At 36.9% G+C, this 27,105-nt stretch overlaps 1 protein-coding gene across 1 annotated transcript in view; it reads left to right on the forward strand.

Moving 5' to 3' along the window:
- The window catches only part of LOC127568488 (echinoderm microtubule-associated protein-like 4), a 148,792-nt gene that overhangs the window by 54,164 nt on the left and 67,523 nt on the right, over positions 1 to 27,105 (forward strand). Inside the window, 5 exon segments of the mRNA XM_052012292.1 lie at positions 6,163 to 6,186; positions 7,713 to 7,865; positions 13,208 to 13,330; positions 16,742 to 16,767; positions 18,644 to 18,676. Of these exon segments, the coding sequence (XP_051868252.1) occupies positions 6,163 to 6,186; positions 7,713 to 7,865; positions 13,208 to 13,330; positions 16,742 to 16,767; positions 18,644 to 18,676 (359 nt within the window).

Genomic DNA, 27,105 nt, shown 5'->3' on the forward strand with positions numbered 1-27,105 from the left:
GTTGTTGCAATGAATTATCTTATTCACAATTAAGGTTTATTTGTCAATTTAACATTCTAAAATTGGCTGAGCAATATTGCCTAATAATACCCTCTCAGAAACCTGACTAAAATTAGTCCTACTGATTCTCATGATTACACTATAAAGATAATATTGATGTTTTGCACAATGGGTTAGCAAGTATAGAAAGAAAATAATAACATTTGCTCTAAGTTCAGAGTGTGTTCTGGACACTAGAGATGATATTCCAAATAAATTTACTAAATTTCCTCTTACTTTGTTCACAGTTATTAAAGTAAGCATAATGCAAGTTTGACTTTGAGGTTGATTATTGTGGAATTGGACAATTTTACCTCCTTGCAGACACTTGTATTTACCTCAGAAGTCAATGATAAGTCATTATATTTCTTTCTTGGTTGTTATCTTGTCTTGGCTCAGTCATTTTGCATTTATGCTGTATGTGTGCCTCTTGTATCCATGGCCCATGCTTGTTCTTCCTCTCACGTTCTCTCTGCATATTGTTACATACCATGTTATGTTTCTTTGTCTCAGAGGTTTAGCTATTACCCAACAGTGTAATATACTGTGTCTCTTCGATTTAAGTTTAAATGCTAAACTTTCCAAATTTTACTCCTATCTACATCTTAAGTTCTTACTTCTTCATAGACTTTCAATTCATCCAGCTATCCAAAATCATTTATGTACTTCATAAATTAGTGTCTTTTGTTTCCTACTTTGTTTTTAAGCTGAGCCATTTCGTTGCATAGATTCACACAATGGTATCAGTCATTTTAAAAGGCATATGTCAGAGACTAACCAGATATTAATCAGTAAACACCAACCAATTTGTTAAATCATCATTTTCTTTACAACAAAAGAGACTTGAGTTCTCTGAATATAATATCCCTACGTTGTAAACGTTAGTTGCTGGGCCTGCAACTGTTCACGATATACATTAACGATTTGGAAGAGGGGACAGAGTGTAGTATATCTAAGTTTGCTGATAACACTAAATTGAGTGGAAAAGCAAATTGTGCAGAGGATGTGGAGAGTCTGCAGAGAGAGGTGGATAGGTCGAGTGAGTGGGCAAGGGTCTGGCAGATGGAGTACAATGTTGGTAAATGTGAAGTCATCCACTTTGGAAGGAAAAATAGAAGATCAGATTATTATTTAAATGGTGAACGATTGCAGCATGCTGTTGTGCAGAGGAACTTGGGAGTGCCTGTGTATGAATCTCAAAAGGTTGATTTGCAGAAATGTTGGCCTTCATTGCTAGAGGGATTGAATTTAAGAGCAGGGAAGTTATGCTGCAACTGTACAGGGTACTGGTGAGGCTGCACCTGGAGTACTGCATGCAGTTCTGGTCTCCTTACTTGAGGAAAGATATACTGGCTTTGGAGGTGGCACAGAGGAGGTTCACCAGGCTGATCCCAGAGATGAGGGGGTTAGCCTACGAGGAGAGATCGAGTCGCCTGGGACTATACTCACTGGAATTCAGAAGAATGAGAGGGAATCTTATAGAAACATAGATTATGAAAGGGATAGATAAGATAGAGGCAGCAAGGTTGTTTCCACTGGTAGGTGAGACTAGAACTAGGAGGCATGGCCTCAAGATTTGAGGGAATAGATTTAGGATGGAGATGAGAAACTTTTTCCCAGAGAGTAGTGAATCTGTGGAATTCTCTGCCCAAGGAAGCAGTAGAGGCTACGTAATTACATATATTTAAGACACAGCTAGATATATTTTTGCAAAGTAAGGGAATTAAAGGGTTATGGGGAAAAGGCAGGGAGGTGGATCTGAGTCCACAGCCAAAACGGCCATGATCGTATTGAATGGCAGAGCAAGATCAATGGGCTAGATGGCCTACTCCTGCTCCTATTTCTTACGTTCTTATATCCACATTGTATCAGCAGTTAATACCATTCATTCTATTCCATACATCTCTTACAATGAATCATTTTTGTAATTGGCAAAAATTTGTAACAGTTGTACATTCTGTTGTTTAGACTACCAACTGAGTGATTCATTGCCCACAATACTTACCAACAAACTGATTTGTACATCATTGTCAACCCAATCATATACTTCAATGTATTTCAAATGTTTGTGTTATTGATAATGATGGACTGAATACCATATTAAGACCATGAGAAATAGGCGAGGAGTAGGTCATGTTGATAGCTCGCAAAATAATCAAAAGGGAGTTGAGGGATATGTGAGAGAATAAGTTGCGAGGCTACAGGGAAATAGGAGAGAATAAGACTGATGGGATTATTCTGTTTGCAGCCAGCATGGACATGATGGGCTGTGTAACGATGCTAATGGTCCAAAAATATACTGATCTGCCTTGAATGCACTCGTGACTATGTCTCTACAGACCTCTTGGGTAGAGAACAACAAAGTTTCACTGCCTTCTGGCTGAAGAAATCTTTTCTCATCTCAGTCCTGTAAATAATGATATAACTTGCTGACCACCAGCATAGGTTGTTTTCTCCTTCATTCACAAGACTTTCTTTACATTAATATGGTTAATGAGCACTGGCATCTGATCAGATAGAGGGACCATGAAAAACTATCCCAAATTTTCTGTCCCGAATTGCTGCGCTTTTATTTTGAAACTGTAATCCTTGGCTCTGAAGCAGTGTAGTTATTCCAGAACAAACAAAGTAATTTGGGATAGTTTTTTGTGGTCCCTCTATCTGATGAGATGCCAGTGCTCATTAACCATATTAATGTAAATAAAGTCTTGTGAATGAAGGAGAAAACAACCTATGCTGGTGGTCAACAAGTTGTATCATTATTTACATGAAGTTTGAAATTTACATCACATATAATGTGCTTCAAAATGCTTTCTATACTTGTGTACAAGGATTTCAGTAACAAGAAATCATGAGGTCACAAAGTCTAATGATTACCATTCCATATATGCAAACACAGTTTGAAATCTGCAGGCCTCAGTGGAAAACTTAGATCATGAATTGCACAAATATCATCCATGGGTAATGTTATAGCAAGCAAGATTAAAAATGTGCATCCATTTTCTTGAATTTACATATTTTCTGTTTGCCTGGGGTGGTGGTGGAGGCAGGTACGTTGGTCGAGTTCAAGAGATTGTTAGATAAGCATATGGAGGAATTTAAAATGCGATATGTGGGAGGAAGGGGTTAGATAGTCTTAGGCGTGGTTTAAAGGTCGGCACAACATGGTGTGCCGAAGGGCCTGTATTGTGCTGTATTGTTCTATTTTGAATGTCCATACAAATATTTTCTAATTCATTGAATTCCATAGATTGGAAGTATGTTGATGTTTCACAAGCCTTTTTTGTACAGTAAAAGGACATTATTAAGATTAGCCAAGGTAAGCGAATGAGGCAGAACTCTTGAATGTCTCTCATTGAAGTAATGTTCAATTAGCTGTACATGATATGATCTTCTTTGAGGCCAGGATTGTTTTAAGGAGCATGTTTTAACATGTTTTGAAATACCCAAATAGCAAATAATTGGAGAGACTTGCAATGATCCAAATAAGCCATTCAGTGGTAAAGTTACTTAATCTCAGGTTTCTAATACATGTAAACTAAAAGAATTTTATTTTTTTTACAATAAATGCCAATTAAATTTGTTAGCTGTCTGCTGTACACAACTATCTTGCATGCTTGTATTCCCAAAGGCTTAGTTACCCTCCAGCATTAAGCTATTTATTTAAACGTGATATTCAATCCAGTCAAAACCTTTTTCCAGCTGTTGACAATAAGAACTACCCTGTCATGTTCACAATTTTTCAAATTAAAAGCATTGAAACCAAAATGATCACTATTATGTGTGTGACAGTTCTTGTCAGTTGTTGGTTTGCTTTCCCGAGAAGCACACCGAAATACTTACAAACCATAACTTTGCATGGATAGTAGTTAAAGTTTAAAACTCCAGTTCTTCTGATTGATATGCTGAAGCAATATTTAACCTGTTTACTCATACAATCGTGAAAAGACTTGGAAGGAGGCCAGTTGATCAACTGTGTCCTTGCCAGTTACAAAAGGAACTTCCCTCCTAATCACTCCTTCCAGTACATGATCCATAGACTCCTAATTCATGCCACATCCAAGTACACATCCCTCACAATATTTGATGGTGCCTGGTATCTACTTCTACCAACCTTTTGAGGCAGTAAGTTCCAGAACCCTGTAACCCACTGGGTGGGTAAAACTCATTTCCCCCTTGAACCTTTTTTATTGTCTGTGTTCAATTCAGTAATACATTTGACAAGGTCCTTTGTGGTAGGCTGATCCAGAAGATTAAGGCACATGGCATTCATGGAAACTTGGTAGATTGGATATTAAATTGGTGGTCATAGAAGACAGGGTAATAGTGAAGTGGTTTTATTCTGACTGGAGTTCAGTGACCAGAGGTATTCAGCAGGGATCAGTGCTGGGACCTCTGTTTGTGATTTATATAAATAATTTGGACAGAAATGTAGATGGGCTGATTAGTAAGTTTGTAGATGACAGAAAAATTGGCTGAGTTGTGGATAGTGGGGAAGGATGTCAAAGAATGCAGGTATAGATCAGTTGGAAATATGGGTGGAGAAATGGCAGATGGAGTTTAATCTGGACAAGTATGAGCTATTGCTCTTTGGGAGGTCGAATGTAATAGGGAACTATATAGTAAATGGCAAGACTCTTATGAGCAATGATGTACAGAGGGATCTTGGGTTGCTAGTCCATAGCTCCCTGAAAGTGGCACGGGTGGTAAAGAAGGCATACAGCATACTTGCCTTTATTGGTCAGGACACTGAGTGAGTATAAAAGTTGGCAAGTTGTGTTGCAGCTGTATAAAATTTTAGTTAGGCCATATTTGGAGTATTGTGTGCAGTTCAGGTTGCTGCATTACAGGAAGGATGTGGAGACTATGGAGAGGATGCTGAAGATGTTCACCAGGATGTTGCCTGAATTATATTAGCTATAAGGAGTGCTTGGACAAACTTGGATTGTTTTCTCTGGAGCATTGAAGGCTGAGAAGTGACCTGAGAGAAGTATGTAAAATTATGAGAGGCATAGACATGGTAGTCAGTGTTTTTCCCAGGGTGGAAATATCAAATACTCGAGGGCATAGACTTAAGGTGAGTGATGGAAAGTTTAAAGATTTTCAAAGCAAGTTTTTACAAAATGAGTGATAGGTGTCTGGAACGCGCTGCCATTGGGTGGTGGTAGAAGCAGATATGATAGCAACATTTAAGAGGCATTTAGATGGGCATATCAACTGGCAGGGAGAAAGGAATATACACCATATGCAGGCAAATGGGATTAATTTAATTTGGCAACATGGTCAGCTCAGGTATTGTGGGCTGAAGCGCCTGTTCCTATGCTGTACTGTTCTGTGTTCTACGTTACTTTAAATTCATGCTCCCGGTTTTTAATCCCTCAGCTAAGTCTTTAACATTTACTCCATCTAGACCCATCATAATCTTAAACACCTCAATGAAGTCTCCCCTCAGCCTCCAGCTCCTGTTCAAAAGAGAGCGTTCCAGCTCAGCTAATTGTTGCCAGCAGCTTTAAAAAAAATGTTCTGGCCATGGCAACATCTTAGTGAATCTCTACATCTTGCGTCTTTCCTGTAATGTGATGATCAGAACTACGCAATGCTCAAGAGTGGCCCTGCAGCAATTCTGTATAATCTAACGTAACTTCCCTGCCTTTATATTCTATGCCTCAGCTACTGTGGAAAACATCTTGTATGCCCTTTTAACCAGTATTCCTGCTTGTTGCACGGATCTGAGGACATGCACTCAAACGTACTATTATTCCTCTAAACAGCTTGATACCCTTCCATATATTACACACTCCCTTGCACTGCTGCACCTCACTTTCTTGTTTCCTTTCATTGAATGTGCCTGAACGTGCTAGTTGAAATCTGGAAAATATATTATTGAAGAAAAATATACTGTCCTTTTATATTTGGTGTATCTGTAGAGTTTGCCAGATTATGACTGTATGTTTGGGTTTTTGTATAAATGCAAAGCTTCCCAATAGTTTGGTACCCCATAGAGTTTTGGCCTTCTAAAAGTTTGAACAGATTGGCTGTTTTCCTGAATTTCTAATTACTTTGTATTTTCAATGATTTAAATATATGTGCAACCATAAAATGACTTTTTTTTTAAATTCACAGTTATGGGCTGAAAGAGCAAAAAAAGTAAGTTGTGTTTTGTGTATTATTCGTTTTAGAATATTGGCTTGCATAGTTAGAATGGTGCAGGTGCAACCCTGTAGTAAATAGATGCCAGATAGAAATTAAAAAATAAAAGCAATGAGGAGTGTGTGTGTGTGGATATGTTTTGTGTGTATGGATATGTTTGTGTGTGGGTTGGAGGAAGGTTACATTTTCATCTTATTGTCAGAAGGATATACTTAACCATTTGAGTACTGAATATAATCTGTGGTTTCATTTTGATTTTAATGTCCTTTTTAATTGTAAATCAGAATAATTTTTTTTATAGGTATTAGCATTTGAAAGTTCATATGTGAATATGGCTAATTTTTCTGAGTAAATTGATCCGTACTAGGCTAAACAAAAAGTTCTGTGCCCAAATGGTTAAAATTGTTCATGAAAGTAGTGGTCTAGATTGCATCCAGTGCATGTTATTTGCATTTTAGAACCAACTGTGACTTTACATGTACCAAGTTGAAAGCTCGAATTTTTATTCATTAATGTACATTTCCTATCATAGAATGTTTTTATATTTATTGGCTATCTGCAACCAGGCCTACAGCAGAGCAGATGAATGGTCAACAGTTAATACATGCAGATGTACTACACAGAATGATAATTGCAAAGTGAAAATAAACAATTGTCCTTAGAATGTGTTTTATTAGTAAACTAAATTGAACAAGTATGTTTTCTGTAGCAAAAATGCAGCTAAGGGTTGGTTGTGGTGTTTCTGTATATATAGATCTCCAGTCACTTGTTTTTGCATTTGACTTTCTAGATTTCTGACATTTGTTTCATTTTAGGTTTATAAAACTTAAATTCTTGCTGTGAAACTCCTATTTTGACACAGCTTTATTTCTCCTTGCATGGAATATACATCCCTTGAGGCTGATTTAGTCTCTTTTTTACTTTCCTCTTCCCCCCAGTATTCTCAGACCACTGGCCAATATTTTGGTTTGAAATGGTGGCCAAACCAGCTGAAGCTTTGAAGTTTTTTTAAATTCAGTTTTTGTTGGAACTCCCACATCCTTCCTTTGCCACTTGATTAGCAACAATTTCTCAGCATGAAGCTGAAGATTTAAAATTCATGAAACATCATTTGGAAAATGAAAAACAAATTTATCTTAGGAATATCAAACATTTTTTAATGTAGTAATAGCATTTATAGTAATGAGCTCCAACAGTCTGTGAATGTATGTTTGCATTTAATCATGCAAAACATTACAATGCACAGTTTTAAAAACTTTACTGCACAAAACAAATCCAAGTGTGTGAAGATTCAGATTTTATGGTTGTGAAAAGTATCTATTGTATTTCATATTGCTATCTTTGGTGAAGCATTATTAGAAGGCACTTTTTAAACATAAAATGAAATATTAATTTGGTCTAGCACCATCCTGCTTTAATTTAACTGCTAAGACATGTTTACGTGATTTTGCATTTAGTGCGACTTTGCTAACTAATCAATATGATTTTTCTTCGTACTTTTGTCATTTGATGCATCTTTCCAGCAATCCGGAGAAAAATGAAAAACACGAGGAAAAAGAGACAAATGGCGAGACACGGTCTAATCATCAAACTCAAGCACAAACTTGTCAAACCTCTCAATCTCCCCAATCGCAAAGCCACACCCAAGAGAACAAGAACCCTGCTTCAGCCAAAAGGTTTCCAGGATACAGTAATACAAAATGCAATAGGGTTGTAACGATATGAGAATTGTCATCACTATCAGTTATTTAAAAAGCCTTAAGTTAAAATTCTGTTGAAGGATATGTTTTTGAGGAAGAATCTAAGCCTGGTGATGAAGTTGTACTTGGTTCCTTTTGTTGTCTTAGTTGTCTTTTCCTTTACTGTAATTGTGTCTCAGCTCTCTTTTATAGTTGTGGTTAGAAGATAGTCAGATCATCTGGGTTTTAATATTCGTTTTTTCACCAATGAGTTTTGGGTCATGTAATTGAAAGCCTTCAAGTGTTGTTGATTTTTTTTTCCCCCCTCCAGAATATAACATGATAAAGTGAAGTATAATTTGTGGAGAAAAGCTTTGAGCTGAAATTGTGCTCTTGGTTAACTTTATTGAAGCTCACGAAATGAAGAAAAGAATGTTCAGGTTGTTTAAAATTGGGTTGATTCTCATTTCCTGATTACTGATGTAAAGGAGGTTGAGCTTCAACAGATTCCAAATGCTTTAAATCCAGTTTCGGGCACTCTGAGTGTACAGAAAGATGGAGCAAGACTCCTCAGAGGAGCTACTTTGTACTGGTTTCATTTGGCATTATATGAAGTGTAAATTATGTGTTAGAGTAGATATGCAAGGTTGAACACCTTGGCACTAGTATGCCCACTTAACAGTACAAGAAAATAGGGGCAGGAGTAGGCCACCTAGCCTTTTAAGCCTGCCCTGCCATTCAGTATGTTCATGGCAGATCTTCCCCAGGCCTTAGCTTTTCTTCTGTGCCATTTCCATAGAGCTCTCAATTCCCTGATCTTTCAAAAGCTTATGTATGTCTGTTTTAAATGCCTCCAGTGATCCAGCCTCCCTAACTATCCAGGGTAGAGAATTCCAGAGACTCACTGCCCTCTGTAAGAAGAAATTCCTACACACCTCAATTTTAAATGATGCCCCCTTATCTTGTAACTATGTCCCCTCATTCAAGAATATCCCAGTATTAGAAACATCTCAACATCTACCCTGTCAACCCATTCAGGATCTCTTATGCTTAAATAAGATCATCCCTTCTCCTAAACTTTAATGAATTTTGATCCAATTTTTATTTTAGCTGTTCTTGTTAGTACGATCCTTTTCTCCTTAGCCTAGTAAACATCAGCTGGAGAGACAGATATTCCCCTTTCCACTTCACACAATCCTCTCCTCCTTAGTTAGCCCAGTAAATATCAGCTGGAGAGATGGATATTCCCCTCTTCACTTCACACAGACACGCTCAGTTCTTGCACATTCCTTGCCTTTGTACTCGTGTTCTCACTCCAACTTTTGCCTTCCCACGAGCGCACTTTTAGCCAACACCAGACCCCATGTCCCCAGTGTCTCTCACCCTTGCACGCTGCATGTTCTGAATATATAAACCAATGTCTGTGAAGTAGGATGCACAATATTCCAATCAGGGATTTAAATTGTTCCAGTCAGATACATGAGCACAAGTGAGCACAATTTTACCTAGCTGGACTTGAAATGTAGCTGTTAATCCCAAACCATTTTAACATTCAATTTAAGGGATCAAAATGGTTCTATTTTGAAAGAATGCAAGGATTACCCATACCATTTAAGACAGCAGTGCTTGTATTCTCGTAGACTCTAGTGTGCCTTTTAAAATGCCTGTTTGTGTAGGTGGTTGCGTGCTTAAGGTGTTTGGGAAACTGAACCATTTGAAATTACTGTGAAAGTTGGAATTTATTTGAGGTGAAGGCTTTAATGAGTGATTAGATTGGAGGAAGGTATAAGGGGGATGTCAGGGGTAAGTTTTTTTTTACATAGAGTGGTGGGTGCGTAGAACGCACTGCCTGCAGATGTTGTGGGGCAGATACATTAAGGACATTTAAGAGACTCTAAGATAGACACATGAATGATAGAAAAATAGGGGACTATTTGGGAAGGAAGGGTTAGGTAGATCTTAGAGCAGGATAAAATGTCAGCACAATATTGTGGGCCAAAGGGCCTGTACTGTGCTGTAGTGTTCTATAACGGATAGAAAAAATAGAATGCAGGAAACTTTTCTCCATTTCAGGGGTAGATAAAACTAGAGAACATGAATTTAGGGTAAGGGGTAAGAGATATAGAGGGAATTTGAGGGACATTTTTCACCCAGGGAGTGGTGAATACCTGGAATATACTGCCTGAAAGAGTCACTGACATCATTTCAGAAATGGGTAGATGAGCACCTGAATCACCTCGGCATAGAAAGCAATGGGGCAAAGGCTGGATGGTGGTATTAATACAGATGGGTGCCCACTGGTTGGTGGGGACATAGTGGGCCGAATGGCCTGTTTCCATGCTGTATGACTCTAGCATGTATTTAAGTTCATGATCACTCAAGCCCTCAGGTTCACATTACTGCACAATGTATATAGTGAGGTTGTTTTGGATAGTGTAGAGGGAAAAAGTAGTGTTTAATTTCTCGTAAATTTATGTAGTAGGTTTGTTGAAGTCTGTTTATGTTGTCTTATTTACCTGTTTGACCACAAGTGTGTTAGGAAATATTGCAGTGCTGTTTGTATTTGTTAACAGATGTCTTTTTATATATAGTATGAGTACATAATGGAAGTGTTTTCTTATTTGAATGGAGGGACTGCTCTATATTGATAAAGTTGATTCGAGTTATCAGCCTTGTATTATTGTATGGTTATCTTAGTACAACATAATTGTTCTGATTATCGTTACAACCCTAATTCTTCATATTTTTACTGTACCAAACTACTAAAAGCTGACCAGTCAATTGGTCTGGATCAACTCCAAACAATATTGTTTTCACAAATGTTATTGTGCACTCTGTGGTTTTAGATTACAGACACTATTCAGTTTCAGAGTTAAAATCCAAACCTGAAAAGGTTAAAGTAGATTAATCTTTATTGTTTGAAAACTAGGTTCATTTTGTCAATAGGATAATAGCACAAGTGTGACAACTGTACAAAATAGTTACCTTAAATAAGAAGGACCATTTCAGCTAGGAAATTGTTTACAAATATCTAATACGTTTATTTTGCAGTTGCCTGTTGCTTTTACAGGAAAGGTAACTTTGCATTAGAATAGCAGAGTAGATTTCATGATATGCCTTTGCACAATGATACAAACAGCAACATTTTCAGACATGTATTTTGGGCTTTTTGCACTTTTTTTTTACAATGGGTCAACGTGTGCTGAACTTGGCCCACAGCCTGGACTTGGCATCCACAGAGCCTACCTTTCCCAAATGCAGCAGTCTGAACAAGCTGACTCTCCACATTTGAGAGACATCTTGTGAGGTGGAGTGGGCATCTAATCCTTAGATCCTGCTCTCAATATCCTGATCACTTTTAACAAAAGGGCTTTTTGATCAAATAGATTTAGTTTTTAAAAAAATAAACTTGATTGAAGGTGCATTAAAATTACATAAAATGAAAACACAGAAATAAAGTAAAATATTTCAAATACTTACATGCACTTACCTTTTGCCATAGGTCTGGTGATTCCATTTGCCATAGCTGCATTTAGCCCCTCTGCTGCACCTCATTGCTCTGCCACTGTGCTTGATGCTGAGTTCAGCAGCTGAGCTTGGTGTCAGATGTCTGATCTCCAGCTCGTCTCTGTTTTCCATGAATATTTTTATGAAGATGTTTAAAATCTGTTTAGCCATCTACTGTTAAATAATTGTTAAGAGTTGATCCAAAATATTGGCAGCTTTTAAGTTCTTGTTGAACATTAACATACTACTCAGGGCCTGTTGGCATACAGCATGCGTGAAAACCTGAACTTGTCTTTTCTGGACTTTTACTTGAAAGCGGACTGCATGTCTACTACATTTTTCAAACTGGCAGTTTGCCGCTCTTTGTCTGCTTTTAAATGGTGAAACACAAGCTAGGTTGTGCATACCATGCTTCTTCCATATCTTTGACTTGTTTGACCTGCATGACTATCTTTTTACAGTGTCTTTGTGATCTTAACAGAACTACATGGGACAAGGGAAAGATCTTCCTTTCCAGTACTGGACTATTCAATTATTTTCAAAATAATGCCATAAGAATGGTTAAGCGCTGAGTAAAGTCACAGCAGAAGTGCACCTCATCCAAATCCATTTAACAGGTTGAGCCGACAGATCTTTTATTCACTACAAAGCTATTGCCAACCTTCATTGCCTAAAAGAAGCTTCACTTAAAATCCATTATGGAAAAACAGATTCAAGGTTGTTATGCAGCCAGAGCAAAACTTATTTAATGGGGAAATCCTAATTCCAATGACTGTTCTTCCTTAAAAGTTTTTTTTTGATAAGAAAACTTCATAATCTATTGACATACAAACTTGGTTTTCTCTACAAAGGAAGAATGAAATGATTGAGTGTTAGGGAAAGAAGCAAATTGGCTTGCTTTGCTTAATTTAATTTCTAAGCAGATGTTTTGCAAGATTATTATAGATATTCATTAGTTTGCTGCAATTGGTGACAATAGGTAATATTGCATACTTCTGTTCTATCATGTCAATTATCTTCAAGTTACAAAGAGAAGTCAGACAGTCGCAAGTCACTTTAACCATCATATTATTCAGGTGCAAATCAAAATCTTCAAAAAAGCATTTAATTATTATGGTGAATAGTTCACTGTAACAGTCAAACCTTTGTGTAGGTCATCTCTTCAGTGCCTAGCCAAAAACCAAGTTTATTCAAAAAAATTATTTACAATGATGAACATAACTTAATCCTCCTGCAAATTAAGCATCAATTGTCCTTTGACAGTAGTTCATCAGATTTACAGATATTACTTAAAATTTAAAAAAAAATCCAGTTAGAATTTTCCTTCAGACTTTATTTAAAATATAGGCAATTATTCTTTCTTTCCAGATTCCCTCCATATGCAATAAATAAACTAATATTAAATATTTTATTAATATGTGCTGTATGACATTGGCTTTTACTATAGTGTCAAAAGTGTTGCTTGCAAATACTGAATTAATAGAATCTTAACCATTCTCGCTTTCTCAGATCTTGAGCAAGTTATTTTTATCATTTGAACATGTAGTCCATTTTGTCTGAAATTGCATAACTTTAGACTTCAAATTAATGTTCATTCAATTCATAAACTTATAATTAACTATTTCCTGTCTTAATATTTGTTGCAGCATTACTGTTGTGGCTTGCACTCTTTTTTGGCAATTAACTTAAGATGCTAGATTAATCTAACTTTTCATTTGTCTAGCTTTGAAGACCTTGCTCCCATTGCTTCTCCTCTGCTGCTTTACTTATTTGAAGGATAGTGCAACCTTCCTAAATGTGTTGTGGTAACAGACTTACTTCAATTTTTTCAGTGCAAAGCGGAGTTCAACAATTGAAAGGTCACAGAGCAGCAGCTGGGAAGGTTCCGACGAAAATCGTAAAATGTTGAGAGCACATTCGACATCTAAGTTATCAAAACACAAAAGTACAGATAAGTAAGCATTAAATTTTGTGTACTTAAAGAATAATGTTTTCTTTAATTTAAGAAAAATCTTAGAAATGCAAATTCTATGTTTTAAAGAATTTGATATCTTGAGATTATCAGATGTCAGTGCCTCCAAAGAAGGTAACAACCAGGGCCTTTTTAAAGACCACTTTGGGGGGGGGGGGGGGGGGGGGTGGAAGCATTTAAAAAAAAATCTTTTTTTGCACTATACCTATGCTTTTCTAAACTGTGATAGATCTAAATTGGACAGTTTATTCAGTCGTGTCAGTAATGATTAAACTAGATGGCTTTTTTAATAGTTTGATACTTATGGTCACTGCTAACATAATTTACATTAACATTGAGTCTCTGTCTTGCACCACCATACACACCAGGTTGAGATTTAGAATTTGTCAGACATGACCTGAAAACATTTAATCCTACAGAAATTTTAATTGTTCTCATGACATTTTGTTGTTATTAGTGCCTATCTTGATTGTAGTTGCACTTGGCTTAATTTTGGGTTCTGTATGTGCACACACTATATACTACATGCAAATGTAAAACAAATGACGGAATACACGGTTACGTACAAGTTTACTAATTCTACTAAATTGTAAACAGACATCTGTAAATTTATTGGTTAAAAATTGAAATTATTTTTTGGTATTCAACAAAGTATTGTTGACAGCTCCAAGTTTGGCAGTTCAAATTTATTGTTGAAAAGATGGTTTTGTGGCAGAAATAGAAGGGAATCACAGCAGTTGTCAAATTTAGGCATGCTGAAAAGACTAGAACCTTTTATTTTTAAAGGTTTCATAGTTCAAAATGAAGTTAAACTGTTTTTTTTCATTTCTTATTAAGCCATTTCAACATGGGCCAGAAAGATCAGTGTAATATCTCCTGCCTAAAATCTTGCTCTCATTCATTAGACCTCAAAAGGTCACTGCAGGCAGATGCTAATTTAAGTGAAGCCCTGGAGCTGAAACAATTTTTGTGCTGATGCAGTTATTCTTTCACTTCATAAACATTCCAGTGTATTTACTTTAGATAAATTGACAGTATTGGGTGATGTAGTGAATGCAAAATTTCTTGTTATTTTTGAGAAGAAATTTTGAAAGTGAGGCAATTCTTTGGAAGGTATAATTGGAATTTGGTTTTGTACATAATGAAGAAAATGTATTGAAATTATGAGCACTGTGTTAATCTCAGTTTGACGAGAAAATAAGAATTATCCACCACAAAGAGAAAGTGTTGGAAATACTCAGCAGGTCAGTCAGCATCTGTGGGAAGAGAAAAACTCAACATTTCTGGTCTGAGACCCTTCATCAGAACTGAAAAAGAGATAAAAGAAGCTTGTAAAGTTGCAGGGAAGGCAAGCGAGGGTGGGGGGGGGGGTGTGCATAGGCAGGATCTCTGATAGGGTAAAAAACTAGGATGATCATGGGGATAAGTTGTGAACAATATTATCTGGTCAGTGAGTAAACAGGAGCAGTTAGAGGGTGGCAATCTTGACACAAGAGCCTAGATAAAAGAATGCGGGAGTTGTGAAATGCAGAGCAGAGGGACAAGCCCAGACTGAGAAATCAAGTTACCTGTAGAATTCAGTATTACATTCAGAAGGTTGCAATGTGCCCAGATGAAACGTGAGGTCCTGTTCCTCAAGTTTCCAATTCTCCCAGTTACTTTATCTCTATTGTGTTTGCTCCTATGATGAGATTTTCTTCTGAAATGCTGCCTTATTTTCTGAACTGGGGCTTCTCATCTGCCATTGTCAAGACAAAGTCATTGACCACATCTCATCCATTTCCTGTGCCTCCATTTTCGCCCCACTCGTCCAGGACAGAACGAGGATAAAGTTCCCCTTGTCCTTGCCTTCCACCCTACTAGCCACCACATTCAACAGATCATTCTCTGCAATTTCCACAGCCATCAAAGGGATTCCACCATCAGATACATCTTCCCCTCTCCTTCCCTTTAGCATTTTGCAGGAACCATTCCCTTTGTGACTTCCTCATCCATTCTTCTGTTCCCACCAACCACCCTGCTTCTTGTGGCACTTCTCCTTGTAACTCTTTCGCCCCTCCCTTCATCTCTTCCCTTCCCAACATCTGGGAACCCAAACAGTCTTTCTAAGTGAAGCAGAGATTCACACCTCTTCCAATCTAATGTACTGCATTTGGTGTTCACAATGTGGTCTCCTCTATGTTGGAGAAACCAAACACAGATTGGGTGATTTGCTTTGTGGAACGCCTGTGTTCAGTCTGTAGGGCTGACCCTGAGCCTCCCAGTGACTGCCACTTTAATTCCTTCTGACCTTTCAGTCAGTGAGCTCCTTTTAGTGTTACAATGAGGCCAACACAAACTTGAGTCACAGTGCCTCATTTTCTGTCTGAGCACATTGCAGTCGTCTGGACTCGATATTGAATTCTACAACTTCAGGTAGCTTAATTTCTTGGTCTGATTCAATCATCCATCTGTAATATTAGTTCATCTTATTTTTCTTTTCTCTCTGGGAGTGGAGGCCATGCCCAGTTTGACCTGTCAGGCATATCCTCCTGCTCTGCATTTTGCAACTCCCATGTTCTTTTGTTTAGGTTCTTTCGTCTATGTTCTTGCTCTCTAACTGCTTACATTCACTCATTGACCAGATAACCTTGTTTCCAGCTTATCCCCATGATCACCTCAGTTTTCCCTCCCAGAGACATTCCTCTCCCCCCAATACTTTCTGCAGCTTTACAAGCTCCTTTTATTTCATTGTTAGCTCTGACAAAGGATGCTCCGACTTGAGTCGTTAACTCTGTTTCTCTTACCGTAGATGCCGCCTGACCTGCTGGGTATTTCCAGCTTTTCTGTTTTTGTTTTAGGTTTCCAGCATCTGCATTTGTTTGATTTTGACCTAACAATTGTTCCAATTCTCTAATTTATGTGTAGATTTATACATGTTGCATTGCCTATGGAATATTGCCCACATAAACAGATAGTAATCCCTCAATACACAATTTCAGTTCAAGTGCTAAGGTTTTTTTTTTATAATTCTGCAGTTCTCAAATAATGAGGGTGGAATTCAACCTACAAGGGAGAATGGGTGCAGACCATTTAACCTACCTTTGTTTCCCTACTGGAATCATTTATGAATCCTTTCATAATATTTTAGCAATGCCTTAACTGATTGCAGAGTTTTTGTTTCTACTGCTTTACACCAAAGTCTATAACAGACATTTATATCTCTTTGCTGGGAAGTAATGCTGACCATAAAGTTTCGATTAATGTATTTCTTCCAAGGTTGAATTTTTCTAATCCCTCCTAGTAACTTGCATTGGTTCTCAATGTCAAAGGATAATCCTATATATAATCTGTTTTTAAGAAAATGAGTATTTAATTTGAATTCTTGCCTGATAATTTGATTTTCTTTTGCCAGATCTAAGGAACCAGCTATCAGTCAAGGTAAAACAAAAGATATTTTAAACTTGCATAATATTTGCATCTTTCCTGAGTGTTTTCTACTTGCAAAGTTCTTGATTTTCTTTTACACTTAAGTTTGTAATTAGTTTAAGTAATTCATAATGCATTCTTCTATTTAATATGTATTTAAATATAAATTTGTAGCTTAAATTCACAGAGTATTAAAATACTTGGAGTAACAACACAGTAGAATGCTTTTGAAAAGACAACACAAAACTTGCATAGTTTAGGTGCAGTGCAGTTCTTGAATTCATTGCTATCAAATATGTAAATTGTTTTGCCATGATTTTACTTAGACAAATTTCCAAAATAATTGTTTATAAATATTATCCTGCATTACTCCTAAAATTACCACTTTATTCATTGCTCATTTTGGAATGTTATGGTAGGTTTAACTATTCCACCAGATTATTTCTTTTTAAAGTCTATGCCACAGATGTATGGGAAGGGCTTAAAACTAAAATGCTCTGAGCCACTGTTTCTATAACATTTTTAGTGCTCTGGGTATCAGCTGGGAAGAACTAATGGGAACTGGCCATTTTGTTTGGGACTAGATGCAGATAATAAAAGAGGGGAATAAAAATATCTCTGGCCATTGGCCCATGTAACAATAGAAAGAGAAAGGGGCTCCTGTAAGCTGCATACTGATACTTTTTTTTATTTAAAGTAAAGCTAGTGTTTAGAACACAGGATCCAACCAAGAAATTATCTTCAGCATCTTTTGGTTTAAAAATACTAAATTGTAGTGCCATCCAAAACAAATAATTTCATAAAGCTGAAAATTCTGTGAAAGTACCAAGTTATGATTGTTCTGTAAACCAAAACTACTGGAATCTGGAATAGAAAATATGACAAAATAGGAAACTGAGTAATTGTGAAATGTGTAATGTCAGGCTGGAAGTTATTGAAGAGAGGTCCATGGAGATAAGTGCTTGGACTCTTTGCTCACAATCCTTATGAATATTTAACAACTTCACAGTGAGAGAAAATAGTGACAGATTTACAAAATCTCTTAGATTGGTTATGCAGTTTGGTAAATTGTAACTTCTATTTATCTCTGATGGCTGAAAAAGTCTGCATGTGGATTGAGAAGTATTAACACGCAACTTTTGTAATAAAATTAGCATTGGGAATTTGGATACCAATAAGAGAAGCAATGTTTTCACTATGTTTAGGCATTGTGCTGAAACATTTAAAAAGCTAGTATAATTGTAGGAATTTTTATCATGGAGGTAAAATAGAATATGTTGATGTCCTGCTGAAGCTTCACAATCTATGATCTGATTTGGACTCTAAATTTGGACATTGTTACTAAACAGCACAAAAAAATGTGTTCATTGGAAAAATTCCAGAAAATAACAAGAATATTTTTAAATACAAGATTGCTACGTTATTAGAAGAGTATCATATTTACCTATCATGAAGAAGGAGAAGATGAGGCTTTGTCGAGATAAAGTATCAGATTATTTGGATAAGGTAAATAAATCTAGGATATGATTTCTCAGTAGTATAGGGTATATAAATTAATTGAAATAATAGTTCAAAAGTTCAGGGAGAACATCTTGTTATAAATTTTGGAAAGATCTGCTCATCAGGCTTGATAATGCCAAAACAATGGATAGTTAAAAATGCAGCTGAACCCTGATGGGAGATTACTAGAAGATGAGCTTAACATGATAAGTCATTTTTTTCTCATCTCTGGTTTAATTTATAACTATTTATTGTTTGTTGTTTTTTTCATTAATTTTACTTTTTTAAGTTAATTTCACTTTTTGGTTTTCAGTACCATGGTAGGTAGTGATTTTTTTGCTTATGTTACAATTTGTTTTAAGTTGTTTTATCTCTGTCTTATGGCCAGCCCAAAGTTCGCGCCGTGGAGCGTACAGCCAAGGTAAGTACTGGCCAAGCAGCATCCAATGAGCTATTTTCTGACTTTGGCTTCTGCAGTACATTTGTGTGTTCTGGTATGTTGGGATCACACAACTCATTAGAGGGCATTCATTGATTAGGAATTAAAAACTTCACTGACAAATGGGATGTCTGATGCACATTTGTGGACTTCCTTTAATTTTTAATTTGAACCAACTATTACCCAACTGTCCACATAGTATGTTGCAGAACTGAAATGTATTGCAATAAAAATTCAGGAATATACAGTATGTTCCAATAACTAACCCGAGTCTATCAGACAACAGAAATAAGATGAGCAATGAACTAATAGAATAGCTGTAGTTGACAAGCCATGTCTTACTGTGATACAGGAAGTGTGTATATAAATGTACTAGCCAATTTCATTTTGCATTTGGAAGGGTAGGATTAGATCTGAGTGGTCTTGAAAATTTAGTGTGTGCAAAAGAAATTGATGGGTTCAGTTGTCTCTCGCTCTCTCTCTCTCACTCTCTCTCTCTCTCTCTCAACATTTCATCTTGAAAGCCGGTGCTGTTTGATGTGTAATACTTGAAAATACTGTAAATCTGTTTATTAGATTACAGTTATATTATAACCAGCTGTAGAATTGGGAAGTTAATTGGAGGTGTTGGAACAAACAGCAATGCAGTCAAATGCTTGTATGGCATGAATGACAATCAGTCTCACCCCACCTCTGTAATTCCACTCTTTGGTCCAAGTTTCTGAAGAGGTCCGAAACTGAATGATCCTGGCAAAAATCAAACTGGGCATTTGTGAGGAAATTATTGGAGAGTAAGTTCTGCTCTATAGCACTGTTGATGAAAATTCTATTCCTTTGATTGAGTGTGGATAGTTTGAGTAGGAATTTAGCCAGAACTGACTTTGAACAGACAGGGCTGATCAAATCTTCAAATTGAAGCACGTCTTCAGCATTAGCCAGAATGTTGTTTAGTTCCCTACACTTTCCTGTATTTAATGTTCTCCGTCATTTCTCAAAACCATGTGGTGTGAATAGAATTGGCCAGCTTCCGTGGATGGTGTTGATGTCAGTAGGAAGCCAAGATGAATCATCTATAATAAAAACAAAATGTTGGCATACCCAGCAGGTCAGGCTGCATCTGTGGGAAGAGAAACAGTTAATGTTTCACACTGAGTCTTTGTCAGAACTGAGAAGGAATCAAATGCTCGTTAATCTGCAGGGAGAGTGTGAGAGGGTGATAAAACCAGGATGACCACTGGGATAAGCTGTAAATATGGTTCTCTGGTCAATGAGTGAATAGGAGCAGTTAGAGAGTGAGAATATAGATAAAAGAATGTATGAGTTGTAAAATGCAGAGAGGGATGACGTGCCTGACAGATCAGGCTGGACATGTCCTTCATGACCAGAGAAAGAAGAGATGTGGAGCTTTGATCCATTGGTTTATGTTGCTAAGCACAAATGTAGTCTTGTGTTGCACTTTAAGGTTGGCACCTCACTTTAGTGCTGAATCCCAGCTTGCCTGCTAAGTTTCTCATTGAAGCAGGATTGATACCCTAAATGGATTGCAGTGGTAGAGCGAGGGATATTCTAGGTCATGATGTTATGAATTGTTATTGTGTATATTTCTACTGCTGCTGTCATCCACATCATTTCATTGATACACAGTTTTAAACTGCTCGATCTGTTTTGAGTTCAATGGTTGTGCCACACCACATGGTGTGACGACAGGAATTTACCTGCAAAAGGACTGTGTGGTGGTCACTTCCACCAGTGGTGTCATGGATGGATATATTTACAACAGATTGGTGAGGGTCAAGTACGTTTACTCCTATTTCTTCATTCATTATCTCCTACAGATCCACTTTGGCAGCTTTCTTCTTCAGGGTTTTGCCAGTTCAGTGAATGGTGGTATTGCCAAGCCACTCAATGATGGGCATTACATGCCACACCCAGAGTAAATTCTGTGCCCTTGCTTTGTCCAAGTGTTGCACAACACAGAGGAGCACTGTTTAATCAATGAGAGAAAACCATATTGGTATTCAGGAAGAGGTTCCCTTGTCCAGATTTGTCCAAATGCCCTAAGACTTCGTGGATTCAATCTTGAGGACTCCCAGAATTCTCCCTTTTACTTGTTTACCACTGGCCAACCACCCCTTGAGGGTGTGTCCTGCTGATGGGCAGGAATCATGATGTAGGTAAGCAAGCAGTGAGCTTAAATATCACTGAAGTACAGAGGATGATTTTTCCCACCTAGTGGGCGGAGGAAGGGTGATGTATTGTACTTGTGTACTGTCCATTTCCACTTGAATAGAGACATTAAAAGATCACCCATCAGACTCGTGGAGGCCTAATTAAGTTAGTACTATCTTGTCACATTATACACTGATCCTGTACGTTCTCCAACAACACAAAACTCGAAGGGGGGAGGGGTGGTCATCAGGCATCTGTGGAGGGAAAGAAACAGTTGAAGTTTCGGGTTGAGACCCTTCATCTGGACTGTACATCCATTTGGTCCATAAAAAACATTATTGATATAAAATATTTTAAGTAATAATTATTAAGAAATAATTTCTAGCTTTGAGCTTCCTCATCCCCCTCCTGTACCTTCTCTGATCACTTTGCCATTTTCACAGATCCCTACCACCACCAGTTTTGATTGCTTTCCACAGATGAGGTCTGCATAGTGAAATATTCTGTACCTTGCACTCTGTAATCCCAGCAGTTTGTTTCCTACATGTTAAAAGTTAGTCCAGTAGGTTAAAAGAAACATGTCCAAAGGAGCAGATACTAAATGATGAGAAAAGATTTCTTGCACAGACAGAAAGAGATTATAGGAGATTGCAACTTCCTTTGACACATAAGAGAAAATTAAGAGATCGGAAGGTTGCAAAGATAACGCCAAAGAATAAATAGGAGTTATGAATCCAATGGAGAACTATTCTTTTGCTCTGACGTTAACTCTTTATCATAAAGTTCTGATACATGATGTGTAACAAAAGTTAGAGTTACTGATAATTGGTTAAGCTAAACTTGTACATCATTCATTCAATGCTGCCAGATATCGTAATACATCTTACCTTTCATAGACTTATGGTTGCATTAATTTTAAAATGCATTTTATTGAAGATAATTTTTAGTCCGAATATTTTAACTAATGCTGTTTATGATTCTAAAAATTATATATTGGCCTTTTCCTCTCATTCACACTCATATTTATGTGCTTCCTTACCATGTGGATTCTTGTCACAGCAGTTGGATAATATAAGTAGGTGTCATTGTCTGACTATGTTTTATTTATATTGCAGTGTAAATTTGGTGACCATGAATCACTTTGATTGTGTGACTTTAAGGCAACTGCCATGAGGAAATCAATTTCAAATGTACTCAGTGCAAGTTTGTACTTTGACTTAAATTATTCCCAGTGCTGGGAATAATTTATACAAGCCAGCAATATTATTCATGTGTTGTGGATAAATGTGGCTGGCAACTTCAGCATTTCATCCACATCCTTAATTGACTTTGAGATGAGTCTGTTTCTGGGCTGCTTCAGAGGCTAGTTCATGACTGAACCATGTTGCAAGATTGGAGTCACATAAAGGAAAGATATGATTAAGCTTAAGAGGGTGGAGAAAAGATTCATAAGGATGTTGCCTGAACCTTTTAATGCAAATAAGGGGAGAGATAAGCTGGGGCTTTTTTTCTCCCTGGCTTGCAGGAGGTTGAGGGATGACCTTATGGAGGTTTATAAAATTATGAAGGGCATAGAGAGGATAGATAGTGGGTCTTTTTCCCAGGGTAGAGGAGTCCAAAACTAGAGGACATAGATTTAAGGTGAGAGGGAAAAGATTGAAAGGGGACCTGAGGGGCAATTTTTTCATGCAGAGGAGGTGGTAGCAGCGGATATTATTGGTATTAGTTTAATATTGTCACTTGTACTGAAGTACAGTGAAAAACCTGTCTTGCATACCGATCGTACAGGTTAATTCATTACACAGTGCAGTTACATTGAGTGAGTTAGTACAGAGTGCATTGAAGTAGTACAGGTAAAAACAATAACAGTACAAAGTGTCACAGCTACAGAGAAGGTGCAGGTAGTATCACAGTGGGATAGAAGCTGTCCTTAAGCCTGGTGGTATGTGCCCTCAGGCTCCTGTATCTTCTACCTGATGGAAGAGGAGAGAAGAGAGAATGACCAATTAAAACATTAAAAAAAACATTTGAAAAGGTACGTGGATAGGAAAAGTTAAGAGGGGTATTGGCCAAACACAAGCAAGTGGATGAGTTTAGATAGGCATCTTGGTTGGCATGCATGAGTTGGGCTGAAGGGCCTGCTTCTGTACTGTATAACTTCATGAATCTGAACCAGATGACATGAGGATGGCAGACTTCCTCCTTAAGTGGGTATTAATGAACAGTTCAAGTTGTTACAACAAACCTCTAATTTCATAGTTACTATTATTAGTACTAACTTTGCTACAGAATGGATTTTAATTAACTGAGTTTAAATGCCCCAGGTAGACTGTTAATCAGTATTATTTTTACATTTCAACCCATAAGATAACTCAAAGTAAAAGTATTATTGCAGGTTGATGCTTGTATCTAGTGATGGAATTTTACCAGAGATCAGGCAGCAAAGATCTGTCGCAATCTTGTGTATGTGCACAAAGAATATGTGGAAAATTTGTGCTAGGATTTTATTATCATGTATCAGATGGCAAACCACCACTATTCATGCTGCTTATTACCTCTGTATTTTTTTGGGAGAATACGGAAGTGACAGCTCAGAAATGGGCCATGTTAAAACAACTGGCAGGTCTCAGAGCAAATTCATTTTGTTTGTGGTTGTACTGAGACCTGAGTTGGGCAAATGACTGGAAGTGAAAAGTTAGAAGCGGAGAGTGCTGCAGAAACAGTGACAATCAGAAGTGCTTGCCGTTTTGCAAGATCTGGAATGGTGGCAACAAAGATTGCCTATGTAAATTTGTTTAATTGTCTTTGTATCTGTAAACTTTCATGTAAATTGTTCCTTCACAATATATAAACCAAATGATAATCACTGAATTATTTTGAAAACTAGGTGTTAAGCATTTGCTGTAAATCCAGATAATAATGAAATTGTCATAGAAGCTTGCCCTCCTTTTTGTAGATTATTCAAAAGTTTAGCATTGATTTGGAACATTTGAGATGCAAACATTCTTGAATACTTTTTGTTTCGAAAAGTAAAGACAAAGCAGAACAAGGTGTTACCAGATCCTTGTGGCAGGATATAATTTTTCCTGTTTCCTCTTGTACCCAATCTGGTTTTGTTTAGCTGATTTCAACAAGTTTAATATATTTTGAACCAGATAGTTGCACTGAAAGTGGACCAGCAGATTTACTGTGGATTGGTTAACCCTTTGAGTACCTAATTTCCAGAGGACCCCACACATGCCCATACACACCCACATAGTGTCCAATAGAAGAGCAGTTTGGATTGCAGTAGAAGACCTTGGTCCATAGCAGCTATTTTACTTTGTCCTGGCTTTTTTTTAAATGATGTTGGTGTTTGTTGACATAATTAATCTGCAAAATTGCTACAGTTACATTGCTGTGTATGTTCCAGTGATTACGGATCAGCTATACACTCATGGAGTGAAATTTCTTTTTTTTCCTCTCTCAAAGGAGCAGTTGATAGTGGGTCCCTATTCGATCACTAAAATACCATTAGTCCATTAATGCCTCTACTTTTGTGGTCCCAATAGATAAAATTGCAGGATTTCCTTGTACTTACAGTATGTTCTCCTTCCATCATGCTGCTGATCAGTAGATGGTGGAAAGACTTTGATTTGAGGAAGTTAGTCATGTGCTGCACAATAATAAGCCTCTGACCTCTTACTTGTTACATATGAGCCCTTGCTTGAATGTTGTCCAGATTTTGCTGGTCTTTTGGTATGTTTAGATAAAGTTATTTAGGTAACTTTTCTCTTCCACAACTGATTTCCAAGTCGGATTGCCCATAGTCAGTGAGAGTTCGGTCTGGGTATCTAATAAGTTTGTTTTTTGTGCTACATAGTGATGTTTTTACTCTATTTTCTGGCAAATCACAGCAACTGTATTTTAAATTTAGAGCACAATGTTTGTCTTGATTATCTGTTTGCATCAGCTTTTTCAAGTTTGTGGCATTTTCAAAGAGAGATGCAAAGATAAATCCTGACATTTTAAATGGTAACGTCCTGGTTGACTTAATGGTATTGTTGATAATCTTCCAGTTGCACAAGCTAATTCTCAGTTGCACAAGCTAGTTCTTTTCGAACCATTGTAAAGATTAAAATCTAGTTTTTTATCTGCTAATCTAATGCAAATGAATCTGTATGGTGACTCGTGGAAAATTTTACGATGGATGGCACTAAGTTTGTTGCCTTGACATATTACATAATTTCTGTAATTTATTGTGATTTGCTGAACTTTGAAGGAAGAGTATGAAAGTAACAATTTAATGTGTGTTTTAAAGATTGTGATGAAATGCTGTAAAATGATTTATGGACTACGTATTTATATCAACACTTCCACTATAAAAGAGAAACTTTTTGTTTTTAACATTTAAGTTAATTATTCACATACAACTTCAATAATTAAAAATATATAAACTCTTTAATCACATTACAAACCAAAATATGATTTTTTAAAGAATTAATTTATTGATTCCAATTAGTCAAGAATTCAAAGTAATTTTTCTTCTGAAGAAAATTGCCTTGTGCTTAAAATTAATGTATTAATCCCATTACTCTTCATGACAGTCCACAATTAAGTAAGGAAACACTTCTAAAAATTTGTATTAATATAATAAAAATCATTTTGACAATTTCTAATACATTTTCCAATATAATTTGATGTGATGTACCTTTTTGTACATTTTCCAGAAAGAGCCCTCACCTCCCATTTAACCCCATTTCCCGCCAGTTCTCTATGAGCAGCTTGTTCTTGGATGCCACAGTTTAGAAGGGTGCTGCTAAATGTAGTTTCTTGATCATTGAATTGGAAGAAAACAATAGATTTGGGGAAGAATAGAAGCTTTTTTTCTCAATTTCAATGGTGTTTCCCTCATTTCACTTTTTAATTTGCATGATGCTTGGCTAATGTGGCCTAAATAACCAAAGAGCATGCCTGAATACTTGGAGGTGTGTGAAATAGAAGCCTCCTTGGGTCATGACACATTAAAGGGTAGGTTTGTTTAATTCAAATTAAACTGATGATAAGGAACAAAATTTTTAAACCCTATTTTAGTACAAAATAGTAATATTGTCATTTTTAAGTCTTTGGAGATTATTATTCTGTTTATAAATTCTGGAGGTTTCTGTGTTGGCAGATATCTAGTTCCATTATGGGGATTAATGATACAGGCCTTGTGCCAATACTGGAGGGGAAATGAAATAGTCTGTACAAGCCGAAAGCACAGATCTAAATTAAAGAAAAAAATAAGTGAACTTAATTATAATTTTTTGGCATCTTTACATGTTCCTAATTCTCGTCTGTCCTTTGCCAAGTAATCTTGTGCCATAACTACTCTCCTATACAGTCTGGAATCCCAGAATCAGGTTTATTATCACTGACATATGTCGTGGAATTTGTTGTTTTGCAGCAGTACCGTGCAAGGTTCCATCTTTAGCCCCCTCCTTTTCCTTACTTTTGTTCCTTAGTGACGTCACACTCAAAAATCATAAGTAAAAGCAGTAAATGCTAGAAAAACTCAACAGGTCAGGTAACATCAGTGGAAATCCTAATTGGTTTATGCATTTATGTTAATGATGTGCAGCTCTGCTGTACTGGTATCCCTCATGACTCCTCCAGTGCCTCTGTTTCTTACTGTTAATCTGCCATCCCTTTCTGAATAAACCAAATTTTGATCTATTTAAACATTTGGAGGATAGAAAACATTTCTTTTGATCCCGTCAGAAAATCTGTTCGCTTTGCTGACCAATATGTTAATTTAAGTATTCTTTTACATATGTTCATATTCCTCTCAATTTCAACACTCCCAGCCTCCGCGACCTACTCCAACACTATAAAGCTTTCAATGCTCAGTGTACTTCCAGTTGTGATTTCTTGCTCCGGCTCTGGTGGCTGTGCCTTTAGGCAACTAAACCAAAGCTCTGAGCTTAATGACTTTAAATGAAAATGCACTAACCACTGTAATAATATATAACCGTGATGCCCCACTCTGCGAACCCTAAACAGGCACCTCACTTTCTCAACTGGCATTTTTTCATATTGATTCTCTGCATATTAATTTAATGAACAATCAGCATGATTTTGATATGTTTGCAAACTTGTACATCTTGCCCATTCTTAATTAAAAGCCTAGAAAGATATGCATGTGATATTTGGATATGTACTTTTAGCTCATTCACGTGACATTTTCTTTCCCACCAATTCAAAAAGAGCTATAATCCAAT

Source organism: Pristis pectinata, chromosome 3, assembly GCF_009764475.1.
Source record: "Pristis pectinata isolate sPriPec2 chromosome 3, sPriPec2.1.pri, whole genome shotgun sequence".
Classification (NCBI taxonomy): Eukaryota; Metazoa; Chordata; class Chondrichthyes; order Rhinopristiformes; family Pristidae; genus Pristis; species Pristis pectinata.